This window comes from Cucumis melo, chromosome 4, assembly GCF_025177605.1.
Source record: "Cucumis melo cultivar AY chromosome 4, USDA_Cmelo_AY_1.0, whole genome shotgun sequence".
Taxonomy (NCBI): domain Eukaryota; kingdom Viridiplantae; phylum Streptophyta; class Magnoliopsida; order Cucurbitales; family Cucurbitaceae; genus Cucumis; species Cucumis melo.
The window spans coordinates 32564951-32578713 of NC_066860.1; the positions used below are offsets into that span (position 1 = coordinate 32564951).

Below are 13763 nucleotides of genomic sequence, written 5' to 3' on the forward strand. Positions count from 1 at the left end.
CTGATTGGTTTAGCATCAAAGTGAGCGAGATTCTCTAACTTAGGAGGAGTTAAAGTTTAAGAGTGGAGTGAGCTTCACTTGAAGAAACAAAGATAAACTACAACATGAGTAGAAGCCTTTGCTAATTTATGATTATTTAGGGGGAGTCCAAAGAAGATTGAAAAGGAGTATCGCATTTAGGGAGAACCTAAATGTTGTTTCAAAAAGTGAAGCCTTAAGTGTGTCACTGTAATTGTTGTAGCTTTACATATTTTACAACTTTGCAATACCTATACTTTATATTAGTGGACTTATTTTTCCTAGACACATTGTTTAATTTCCGAGATGGAGGTGGATTTCACCAAACTGAGCTACCAATTCTTGTGTTGCTTATGCGTGATTATACCTTAGCTGTTCAACATCAATATTAATATATATATATATATATATATCTATGATCTTCATTATACGTTCCTAGTTTTTCAGTTGCGAATCAGTAAAAAAAAAAAAAAAAGAATAGAGGATTAAATCACGTGGCAGACACGACGCAAGTAGGTTAAACATGTTCTAATTATTTTTTGTTTGAATGTAATGAAAAACAGAGCTTCAGTGGGTTGATAGGGTTGGTTCCATCCAAGAAGAGAAAAATTCATATACTTAAAGGTGTCAATGGAATTATCAAACCTTCAAGGTACATATCTTTTCTAATAAAAACAAATGTTAAAAAAAAAAAAAAAAAACTATTTTTGAGTTCTTCTACTTGTAAAATTGAGATATTTTTGGATGTTTGATTTTATACTATGTATTTTCAATGTTCAATTCTTGAAAGTTTAATTTTGTCCAAGTTAACCCAATACATAATAATACAACTTTTCATGCTAGAAAAGATATTTTCTATACATTTCCAAAATTTATTTTGATAAACTTCATAAATATTAAAAGATTACACCAATAATAAGCCAAAAATAGGAACTTGACAGTATAAAGATCAAAATTGGATATTTGAAAGTGATATAAAATTTATTTTTTCCTTTTTGAGAGATATTTTAATAAAAGCAAAACTGTTTTATAGAATATACAGTGTCTCCTTGCCTTGAGTTCCAAGGCATTTAATAAAAAAATGTATATTGTTGGCTAATATATTTTACTTTAGTCCCATAAGTTCTCAAAATATTCTATTCTAGGGTTATAACTTTGTATTAAACCATTATAGTCATTGTCAAGCTTTTATCAATTATCTAACAAAAACCGGACATATATTCGGCACGTCTTTTGTTTATAACGTCAATGTGTACATGGCTAATATTTTAAATCTAAGTATGTGGAAACAAAAATCTTATCCCAAACCCAATTAAGATTTTTACTGTATAGTTATTGAATAATCAATGACATTAACTAAAATAGTTTGATAAACTAATGAACTAACTTTTACATAGTTAACGTAGATTTCCATTTAGTATAAATGTAGAGCAAGCTTCATTTTGGTACAAACTTTTTCTTAGATTCAAATTCTCAAACTCGATTATTGTACTAAAAAAGATAGAACAAAATTAAAATTTGTTTACATTTTAAATTATTATCACTATATTAATTTGTCCTATAGAAGATTTTCATACTACTTTCATTTATGGACGTTAAAAGAATATTTATGGAGGAAAAGTTTTAGTGTGAACAATCCGAGTATGATAAATATGTGGTCATACTAAAAGTTTTCCCTTCCAATGATGTTTGGTGTATTGAATTTTGACATTAATTTCTTGTTTTCAGGATGACATTACTTCTGGGTCCTCCAAGCTCTGGGAAAACTACCCTGTTGTTGGCACTTGCTGGAAAACTTGACAAAAATTTAAAGGTTTTAAATTCAATGCATTGGATATTATCCTTTTCTTTTCAATGATAATTTTTTAAAAATAAGTCATAACCATGATTTGTTTTAGGTATATCTTGTTAAATTTCATGTTTATTCTATTTGGGTAAGAAAAAAGGGCATAAAAAACACTATTTTAATAATTTTCATTTTTGAAAGGAAAGTTATCTAACAAAAATCCTAACCTATGTACATATTAGTTGATTTATGCTTAAGTTGTCTACTTCTATACATATCTAAAGTTGTGTGATAGGTGTAAAGGTTTTAATTTCAAAACTAATTCAAATGAAAAAGAAAGCAAGAAAAACGTAAACAATAAATATCGACATAGAGAGGTGTGAATAGGGTCAAAGTGTTCATGTTTGTTAAGAAAAGCAATAAAAGAATCAACTAACAATGAACACTTTCTTTTAAGTTAAATGACTAAAATAAAATATTAGAAAGTTGGGAGGGTTGAGAATGATAAGTTGGAAGTAGAAAAGCAAAATGATAACGATATTGAAAATGTTAATAGGAAAGTGGGAAAGTGACATATTGTGGGCATGAAATGCATGAGTTTGTGCCTCAAAGAACCTGTGCTTATATCAGTCAACACGACATTCATTGTGGAGAGATGACAGTGAGAGAGACGTTAGATTTCTCCGGTCGTTGTTTGGGAGTTGGCACAAGATATCAACTTATGGCTGAGCTTACAAGAAGAGAGAAACAAGCAGGCATTAAGCCAGATCCTGAGATCGATGCTTTCATGAAAGCTATCTCTGTTTCGGGCCAAAAAGCAAGTTTGGTTACAGAGTACATTCTCAAGGTTAGCACTTTTAACTGCTCTTTCATTTCTCCTAATACATTTCTATGTTCCTATATTGGTTTGTAGTACCCAAAAGCTTAAGTTGTTGGAAGGTAATGATTAAAGAACACTTTTGGTCTTTAAATTTGCATGAGAGTAACAATTTAATCTCTAATATTAAAGAAAAAGAACCCATCAAAATTAGATGCAGTTTTCATTACTTTATGATGTAGAGTTTTTATTTTGTAAAAATATTGAGTTGCTAATTTTTATTTATTTGTTTATTTATACAAGGAATCTCATTGAGTCTTAACACTAATTTCTACGATAAAGACTAAATCGTTGCAAATCAAGTATAAGGACTAAATTATTACATAATAAAGTTTGAGAATTAAATTGTCATAAAATTTAAAATACAGAGACTAAATTGTTACAAACCAAAGTCCATTGACTAAATTGTTATTTTTTGTGAAAGTTAAGGGACTAAAAGTGATTTTTAACCTTATTTACGTCGATGCTTGAACATTCCTCCTCACTTGTATGGAAACTTATATTAATTAGAAAGAACTGACATTAAAAGAGTTTAAACATAGGACATTCTGCTCCTGGTACCATGTCAAATTCCCGATCAACCTAGAATTTTAAGTTGACGAGTTACCGTAAATGTAGTTATATCAATACTTAAACAAATATCATGTAGAAGCTAAAATTGATATGTCGTAGAGTTGTACTATGCCAACTTTCATCTACTATTTTAACTGAATATTTGGGATTAAGACTAAACAATTAGTTTTGTCAAAGACTGAATTCTTGAGAAGTTAGTATAATGCTGCTTTTCTAAAAGCATATCCAATTTGTTTCCAATACTATCTACCTGAATAGAAATGAAATAAATATAAGGAGACTAAAGTGTTACGAAGGTTGTGAGTGAGACTACAAGTATCTCAATAATTGTATATCTTGAAAACTTTTGGGGGATGACTTTGAACAGATACTTGGGTTGGAAGTTTGTGCTGACATTTTAGTTGGTGATGAAATGAGGAGGGGAATCTCTGGAGGCCAGAAGAAACGTCTTACTACAGGTTGAGAACGTGTTCAGTTTTCACCATTTTGATGTTCTTTTTGCCGTTTCGTGTCCAAATTTTAATTAAAAAGAATGGGAAAAATATGTGTAGGGGAGATGCTGGTAGGACCAGCAAAGGCTTTTTTTATGGATGAAATATCAACGGGCTTAGACAGTTCTACCACATTTCAGATATGCAAGTTCATGAGGCAAATGGTTCATATAATGGATGTAACAATGGTCATTTCTCTTCTACAACCAGCTCCTGAAACTTTTAATCTATTTGATGATATCATTCTCCTTTCCGAAGGCCAAATCGTGTACCAAGGTCCAAGAGAAAAAATCCTTGAATTCTTTAAATTTATGGGGTTTAAATGCCCAGAAAGGAAAGGAGTTGCTGATTTCTTACAAGAAGTGACTTCAAAAAAGGACCAAGAACAATATTGGTACAAGAAAAACAAACCATATAGATTCATTTCTGTTTCTAAGTTTTGTCAGGGATTCAAATCTTTTACAATTGGTCAACAACTTACCTCTGATCTCCAAGTTCCTTATGACAAATCTAAAGCTCACCCAGCTTCCTTAGTCACAGAGAAATATGGTTTATCAAACTGGGAGCTATTCAGGGCATGCTATTCAAGAGAAGTACTGATAATGAAACGAAATGGATTTGTCTATGTTTTTAAGACGGTCCAGATCACCATCATGTCCGTCATTGCTATGACTGTGTTTTTAAGAACTGAAATGAAAGTGGGCACTGTAATTGGTGGAAGCAAGTTCCTTGGAGCCTTGTTTTTCAGTCTCGTAAATGTCATGTTTAATGGAATATCAGAATTGGCCCTCACTATTTTCAGGTTTCCAGTGTTCTTTAGACAAAGGGATTTCTTGTTCTATCCTGCTTGGGCATTCAGTTTGCCCATATTTCTACTCAGAATTCCTCTCTCTTTCGTAGAATCAGGAATATGGACTCTTTTAACTTATTACACGATCGGTTTTGCTCCTGCTCCTAGTAGGTATATATATTTCCTTTCCTTCTTTTTCATTTGTTAACAAAAACAAGCTTTACTTAATTACCTGTCTATTCATACTCTAGGTTCTTCAAGCAATTTTTGGCCTTCTTTGCCACTCATCAAGCAGCTCTATCACTATTTCGACTCATGGCTGCAATTGGAAGAACACTAGTTGTAGCAAGTACTTTCGGAACCTTTGCTCTTTTAATAGTTTTATTGCTTGGAGGTTTCCTTATTGACAGAGGTAAGTGATTGTTCTCCTTTTCCTTATCGTTGGAATGCCTTGAATCCTAAATCTGACACATCCATCAACCCAAGTACAGGGTCTTGCATTTTAAATTTGTATTTTCCATTTTTACATTATTTATAATTTTGACCCCAAGAGTCTAAAGAAATGCAGTATAAAACACCCTACCCTTAGTGGCGCATTTCTTATGTATTTTGAATTTTCTCTCCGATAAAATTGTCCTCTCCCTCTGTCCGTAGTTGTAATACAATGCTAATGGACGACGTAGATGTGTCAATACTCTGTTGTTTTTTTTATTGTTTTCTTATTTGTTGATTCCAGAACACAAATTTTAACTCCTGAACATGTTACTTTAGTAGATTCCAGTATTTTTGTTTGCCAACTTTTGGTTTTCCTTTTGTGCACATTAGATAATGTTGAGCCATGGATGATTTGGGGCTTTTATTTGTCTCCCATGATGTATGGACAAAACGCCATTGTCATCAATGAGTTCCTAGATGATAGATGGAGCAAGGTAAATCGCAACTTGAATAATGAGTGTGGATAAATTGAAAATTAATATTAAAATTTAGTCATTTGTTATTATAATAACTCAAAAGCATATTTTTCCTAATGCAGAAAAATACAGATAGTATAATTAATGAACCTACAGTTGGGAAAGTGCTTCTTGCTAGTAGGGGTTTCTTTAAGGAAGAACGTTGGTACTGGATTTGCATTGCAGCACTTTTCGGCTTTAACCTTATTTTCAGCGTTCTATTTACAATAGCTTTGACTTACTTGAATCGTAAATCATCTCAACCCTTCATTTATTCAAGAATATAATTTCAAATGACCATTTAAGTAATGATGACAATGATGATTATTGTCATTATCATTGTCGTAACGGTACTGAACCTTTTGAAGCTATTTTCAGCACTTACTGATTCAAAGACTGTCATTACCATGGATGAAGACAAGAAGGAAAGAAAAAAGAATACGTCCAATGCACAAGGTTTAAGTTTCGTAAGGAAGAATTTGCTTAAATCAAAATTCTTTTGGATTTCTAGTAATCTTTTCTTTAATTAGAGCTTTGATATTTATTAGAGAAAAATCATAGGCTAACGATCAGAATTGTCAAATCTTTATCTAGATCAATTGCAAAGAAGAGGAATGGTTTTGCCTTTCCAGCCACTTTCACTTGCATTCAATCATGTTAACTATTATGTGGATATGCCTGCTGTAAGTTAACTCAAGTTTGAAAGAGCCTATTTGGATTGACTATCTGGGTGTTTGCACTTAGAAAGCCGTTCTAAATAGGCTCTATTTCTTTTTTATTTTTTTTTATGAATGTCATTTTGAAGCCACTGAAACTATGTCAATGTCTTCCCATTTAGGAAATGAAAATGCACGGGGTCGAGAAAGATCGTCTTCAACTTTTAGAAGATGTTAGCGGAGCTTTTCGACCAGGGATATTAACAGCTCTTGTGGGTGTTAGTGGGGCTGGGAAAACTACTCTCTTGGATGTATTAGCTGGACGAAAGACCAGTGGTTATATTGAAGGAAGTATATACGTCTCTGGTTATCCCAAGAAGCAATCAACCTTTGCTAGAGTAAGTGGTTACTGTGAACAAATTGACATTCATTCGCCTCATGTCACTGTCTATGAGTCGCTCCTATTTTCTGCTTGGCTCCGCCTATCCTCCAATGTTGATACCAAAACAAGAAAGGTATTTCCCACTAGAAACGCTTGCTGCTTTATGCTTCCAGTTGATGCAGAATATGGTTGAAGTTTTATTGAATAGCTATTCTACATTGATGTAGATGTTTGTGGAGGAAGTTATGGAACTAATAGAACTAGATAGATTGAGAGATGCTTTAGTGGGGCTACCAGGAGTTGATGGTCTTTCAACAGAACAAAGGAAGAGATTGACAATAGCAGTGGAGTTGGTTGCTAATCCGTCGATTATCTTCATGGACGAACCAACTTCGGGTCTTGATGCTAGATCTGCTGCCATCGTTATGCGTACTGTGCGAAATACAGTTGATACTGGACGAACGGTTGTATGCACAATTCACCAACCAAGCATAGACATTTTTGAAGCTTTTGATGAGGTACCACTGAACAGCCTCTGAACGATTGTTTAGCGCTAAACCATTTTTAATTCTCTATACTTTAATGCATAATAATGTAGTTATTGCTCATGAAACGTGGTGGACAAATGATTTATGCCGGACCTCTTGGTGAGCGATCTTGCAAACTCATTGAATATTTTGAGGTGAGTATATTTGTTTTGGTTCTTATGCTGAGAATTGTACATAGTAAAAATGAAAAAACTTCGTATCTTTTTTTTATAAATCACATTATTACTTATTTCATTACCAATTGATTTTGAGATAGATCCTCTTCTTTATCTAAAATAGTATTAGAGCCTATGAAGTCTGGAATTTAGGTGAATCTAATAATGACTGCACAAATCAAACACAATGTCACGGACAATGAGTACAACATAAGATCAATCTATAAAATAATAGAGATATAGATTAAGACAAAAACATTGGTAACCTAGCTCGATGTAAACACATCTACATCTAAGGGCAGTGTGTCCTATGAAAAAACTTCACTGATGTGAGTTAAGCGATTACAATTAAGAATTTATTTGTTAGATATTCACCAAAATGACTCTCAACTCCTAGGGAAGAGTTTAGGCCTTCCCTGTACTTGAGATTCCCTCTCTTGATGTAGTAGCAATCTTTTCACCACTTGTTTGGAATACACACCAAAAAATATTACCGGGCTTTCCCTAAGTTTGAGATCGTCTTATTTAAGCAAACTTAGACTCCTCTAAGCAAGCACTTAATCAACAACTTCTATGATGAAGAGGAGCACCAACGAACTTCACAGCAAAGCACCAATGATGGTTGACACAGCCTCACAGCGAGGTTCATACGCACTCGTTAGCGAACCTTTACTGTTGCTTAAAAAGTGTGCAACCCCACAAAACCTTAAGTTAGCAAAATGGAACAACACAGTAAAGGGAGAAAATCTTTTCGGACCCAAAAACAGAAAGCCGCTTTTGAAAATCTGCACCAAATAAAGAAAAAGTATTTTCCAGACAGTAACAGATCAAACGACCATGAAGATCTTGGCAAGCGTAGAAACATGATGCACGAAAAAATGCCTTAAAAAAGATCAGCCAATACAACTGCAATAGCAAAAACCAATTGGGTATTCGGTCCAAAATTGGGATTTGATCCAAGACACCAACCCAAAGAGGCACGCCATCTTGAAGAAGACATGTTGATGATTCTGATTAAGAGACTTCATCATCTTTATAAGATACATGATTCAATCCTCTCATTATCAATTGGCTTTAAGATGGAATCTCATGTTAGATCTAATTCTTTGTGTATGTGTGTGTGTTTTCATTGTCTACCCAAGTCATGTAAAATTTGGTGGCTGTTTGATGGTAGGCTATTCCAGGGATTCCAAAGATTGAAAATGGTAAGAATCCTGCTACATGGATGCTTGAGGTTACTGCTCCTCCAATGGAGACTCAACTAGATATTGATTTTGCTGATGCTTTTGCTAAATCTCCCATTTATCGGTATGCATGGTCGTGCTTTTAAGTTCACGTGTCAGCTCGAATGTCCACCTCCTTTTTTCTTAGCATTCCAAATTCTTGTTTCAGGCGGAACCAAGAACTTATAATGGAGCTTAGTACTCCTGCCCCAGGGTCCAAAGACCTACACTTCCCAACCGAATACTCGCAATCGTTTTTCTTTCAATGCAGAGCTTGTTTCTGGAAACAACATCGATCTTATTGGAGACACACTCAATATAATGCCATACGCTTCTTCATTACAATAGTTATTGGTATCTTATTTGGTCTAGTTTTCTGGAAGAAGGGACAGATATTGTAAGGTTTCTTCATTGGCCTATGCAATTTTGTGTGCCTGTCACATTCTACTTTATTGATTTTTTTACATGTTTGTGTCTTTTCTGTACTTCAACAGAGCCAAGCAACAAGATGTGTTGAATGTTATGGGTGCTATCTATTCTGCTGTCATATTCCTTGGAGCTACCAATGCTTCATGTGTGCAGTCTGTGGTTGCTATTGAAAGAACAGCCTTCTATCGAGAAAAAGCTGCCGGAATGTATTCTGCTTTACCGTATGCATTTGCTCAGGTGACAAAAAGTTATTCATCCTTTCAAACCATGCTAATTTAAATCGAATAAACTATGTAAGTTTATGGTGAGAGAAAAAAAACTCATTATCATTGCAAAAAAGAAGAGGAATTAAAAGAAAGCAACAATGATAAGAAACACAATAATTTTCGTAACTCTATCATAGCAAAACCACGACCCACTAAAAAGAAATTACACTATGTGAAAAGTTATTGTAATCACGTAAAATTCTCTCTCCAATCTTACTTACAAAAGCACTTTTTCAATTACAATGGTTTATAAGTATGATAATTTGAAACCAAAGTTATTGGCTACTACTTGAAGCATCAATTTGAGATTGTTTTCTTTTAATATTCTGTCCAAACCCTACCATTCAATGCTTTTGATATATTTTGAACTCTTGCTCATGTGTGGGCAACACGAGACCCAGCATGTAGTATTCTTATAAGAAATAGGAAGAGGTGAAGATAATACAGCTAGGTTTCAAGTAAGAAACTATTCTAATACTATGTTAATCATATCAAGATTAAGTTTAAGATGAATATAATCTTTCTTTATTCATTCAAGCCTTAGCTTTCCAGTGATATAAAAATTTTTAATATTTTTTTCTCTCTTGCAGGTGGCAATTGAGACCATCTATGTTTTTGTTCAATCTATAATTTATTGTCTCATTATATATAGCATGATTGGATTTGAGTGGAAATTGGGGAAGTTTCTGCTGTTCTGTTACTTGGTTTTCATGTGTTTCACATACTTCGCTCTGTATGGGATGATGGTTGTAGCATTGACTCCAAACTACCACATTGCAGCCATTGTCATGGCTTTCTTTCTTGGCTTTTGGAACTTGTTCACTGGTTTTCTTATTCCTCGACCGGTAAATGACGCCCAAATACGATATTTCGATATTGGATCATTTTTCCAACTTCTCAAACTCATCGTTAAACCAACTCTTGTAGGCAATCCCCGTATGGTGGAGGTGGTATTATTGGGCTAATCCTGTGGCTTGGACTATATATGGCATTGTAGCTTCCCAAGTTGGTGACAAAGACAGTCTTGTTCAGATACCAGGAATTGGCAGTGTAAGATTAAAGTTGTTCCTTAAAGAAGGGTTCGGGTACGAACATGACTTCATCCCCGTCGTGGTCGCAGCACATTTCGTCTGGGTGCTCGTGTTCGTCTTTGTGTTTGCCTATGGAATCAAATTCCTTAACTTCCAAAGGAGATAGGCAATCCTTTACTTGTTGTGTGAAATTTGCAGTTTAGTACATTTTTACTATAGGAAATCAATTATTTCAGAGTGACAAAATGAGGAAAAGAAAACAAAGGTTCCTCTTTTCTTGCTCATATAATGTGCTCTCGATACAAACACTTTCCACATTTTATACGAACTTCGACTCTTTAATAAAAGAGAATACAATAAAAAAGAGGGTATTTTTAGAGATATTTTAAAATTAGTTGCGAGTTTGCTTGTGTGGGTTCTACGACTAAAAAGTATCCATTTATTGTTTTATTAAGTTTTTATATTGTGTTAAAAAGAGCATAACTCGATCGATATATTGCTTATATTATTAGCTTTTTAATTATATTATTGTGCACTTGGATTTTACGATGGGTGACACACAACATTTATAAAACAAAATCTACGTTAACTAGATTTTATGGTTTACGCAAAAATATAATTTTAAAAAAATGTTTTTTCCTTTGAATAAATTACTAATTAATTTAAGGTCTAAAATCTAGTTAACATAAAATTTATTTTATAAAGATTGATTCTAAAGATAATCTCCAATGGAAATGCTAATCACTTGCATATTTACAACATGACTATACCAAATTACCAAAATATCCTATCAAACTTATAAAATATGAGAAAATCAACTTTTCTATAATGTATATTGTTTTTTATAGTTCAACATGTAAGAGTGAAGATTCAAACTTTTGACCTTTCATCGATGATACATATCTTAATATTTAGAATAATCATAACACTTTTTTTTTTAATCCAACAAATGTGGATCGTTAAAACTTTCAAACCTTTTATTTCAAGGGAAAAACTTAGTACCTTAATAATCAAATAATCAAATGCATGAAAAATGGATAGAGGCGAAATAGGAGTATGGAGAATTGAATGAGAGCAAATTGGAGTATATATCAATGCAACCAAAAGCCCATAAACTCATTATTTCATGTTTAAATGCATTTGACAGAATAGTATGGGCTTTTCTTTCTTAAGCCCACATATTCAATGCCTTTAAATGCCATAATAATACTATGGTATGGACTTCACTATATTTTATTATTTGTAACAGATAATCAATGGGTTTGGGTTTCTTATAGATCAAATAATATTCAAATACCATTGACCTAAAAAATTATTTGAATATTATTTTCATTTTTGTGCATTTGTGTTTGATTCAAGTTGAAGTATTTGATCTCCTAGTTTTGATTCTATGAATCACAATCGTGTATACTTTATCCATGAATATTAAAAAATATTGTTAATTAAAAGTATAGAAAATAATCTCAAATTTGTTTCTTTGTTTAAAAAATATCTTTATATTTTATGATTGTAATTTGATGTTTTATCTATTGACGTTTTCTTTGTTTGAAAAATGTTTTTATATATTTCAATCTAGTAAGAGGTAATTAAACTTCTACAAGCGTGTATTTTCCCATTATCATGATCGAAACTTGTATGGTTATGTGAAACGGTGTCAAACTATTCTATACCACTCTATTAAAAAACACTACACCTTCATGTCCAATCTAACACCAATTAGCATTAATTATAATTAAAGCTTAGAAATGAATCAAACATCATATATTGGTATAAGGTAACAATTATACAAGAATGTCTGTAAAAATATCAATGTGGATGAATCTCTTAAAAAAATATTATAGCTACGAAAATAAAAAAAAAAAATTGAGAAAAATAAATTTAAATATTTTATGATTTTCAAAATAGATTGGAATGAGCATTATTGTAATTAAATTAGTGACATTTTATTACTAGAAGTTTAAAGTATTTTGCTAAAGATTTATAGTATAAATCTTAAAATTCTGAATTTGTATTTTTCGATATGTATTATTAATCCAATACCTTAAGAAAACATAAAGTTATTAGGAAAAAAGATATTGATTGAAAATGTTGATTCTTAACATGTGGAAGTAAGCGGCTCCTTTGTCCATACGATTATTCTTCACCTAATTAAGCAACAATAAACTCAACCATTTGGAAACATATTTATTTTGAGTAACAACAAATTTATGGAAATTTTTGAAAAAAAAAACATTATTTAATTATTGAAAATTTTGCTGGTTTAAAAATATTTATTATTAGATTTTCAAAATGGAAAATTGTTCATAGCACACAAAAGTAAAACTATTTATAAAAATATTGAAAAGTTTTGCATTTTGTTATAATTTTGTAAAGTAATTTTAAAATTTTAATATTTTAGAAAATGTCTCCTTCAAAAATTTTAATAACGTAAAAAAATTATATTATATTTGGTACAGAAAATCATCATGATGACAAGCATTCTTCCTTCTTCTTCTTCTTCGCATCCAGCTGATACTAAAATGGATTCTTCAAAAAGCAACTCCGAAGCAACTTCTCTATTTCGTCTTCCATTTAAGCTGCCCTTCTCTGTCCTCTGTCTACGTCGTCGCTTTCGCGTTTGTGTATATATATATTCTTGATGGAGATTGAATCTTCGGAAACACTCATTTTTCTTTATCACATTGTTCCTTTAGGGTTATTGTTTGCGTTGAAATAGGAATTTTATGGCGACTGGAGTGGACGACGCGGAAGAGCTCCTACGGGCGGCGATTGAGCGACTTCCGACGTACGATCGGTTGCGGAAGGGAATGCTCCGACAAGCGGTGGAGAATGGGGGAGTTGTTTACGATGAAGTGGATGTGAGGAGGCTGGGTTTTGAGGAGAGGAAAGGATTGATGGAGAGAATGGTGAAGGTTGTTGAAGAAGATAACGAGGAGTTTCTGAGACGGATTAGAGGCAGAATGGATCGGTAAGAGCCCTAACCCTAAAACGAAAGGGTAAGGTTGAATTTAGGTATTTTATAATTTGACTTTGTTCGGGATCCCATTGATTGATTTGCAGAGTTGGGACTGAAATTCCAAAGATCGAAATTCGTTTTGAGAAATTGTCAGTTGAAGGAGATGTTTACGTCGGGAGTAGAGCTCACCCGACTTTGTTCAACGTCGCACTCAACACTTTTGAGGTCATTGTTTTAATATATTTAGTTTATTAATCACATTTCCTTATATTCATAAGGACTACTAAAATTATCTTAATCAACCGTTAAAAGAAAAAATATAGGAAAATTATAAAAAATAGAACAAATTATTTATATTTCGTCAAAAAATGAGAATTTTGTTTAACATAAATAATTTGTCAAATTTTTTTATCTAAAAAAGTATTTATAAATATCCTAAAATATTAGGTTAATACATGAGGATGCATCTAATATTAATCTATTCAGTTCATTGATAATGATATTGTATTATATTTTATAAATATTTTAATTGATTTTATTAAGTTTAAAAATAGCTCATATAAATATTCGGTTAATTTTGATAGGTATAAAAATTATTGTAAATGATAACGTTGATAAAAATCTTTATTAAT

The 13763-nt window shown here is 32.3% G+C and overlaps 1 protein-coding gene across 6 annotated transcripts in view; it reads left to right on the forward strand.

Annotated features, from left to right (window-relative positions):
- LOC103486589 (ABC transporter G family member 34-like) overlaps positions 1-13763 on the forward strand; it is a 37697-nt gene that overhangs the window by 3687 nt on the left and 20247 nt on the right. For 2 of the 6 annotated variants that reach the window (XM_051084133.1, XM_051084132.1), the window contains exons 3-18: positions 582-670; positions 1747-1831; positions 2361-2651; positions 3622-3712; positions 3806-4706; positions 4787-4947; positions 5361-5464; positions 5569-5734; positions 5864-5941; positions 6080-6168; positions 6324-6656; positions 6751-7041; positions 7122-7205; positions 8401-8534; positions 8619-8846; positions 8944-9115. In XM_051084133.1, the coding sequence (XP_050940090.1) occupies positions 582-670; positions 1747-1831; positions 2361-2651; positions 3622-3712; positions 3806-4706; positions 4787-4947; positions 5361-5464; positions 5569-5734; positions 5864-5941; positions 6080-6168; positions 6324-6656; positions 6751-7041; positions 7122-7205; positions 8401-8534; positions 8619-8846; positions 8944-9115 (3297 nt within the window). Of the gene's footprint in view, positions 1-581; positions 671-1746; positions 1832-2360; positions 2652-3621; positions 3713-3805; positions 4707-4786; positions 4948-5360; positions 5465-5568; positions 5735-5863; positions 5942-6079; positions 6169-6323; positions 6657-6750; positions 7042-7121; positions 7206-8400; positions 8535-8618; positions 8852-8943; positions 9116-9734; positions 9990-10071; positions 10559-12848; positions 13144-13235; positions 13357-13763 lie in introns of those variants that run through there. The other 4 variants (XM_008444591.3, XM_051084135.1, XM_017044254.2 and 1 more) reach the window with 4 other exon arrangements.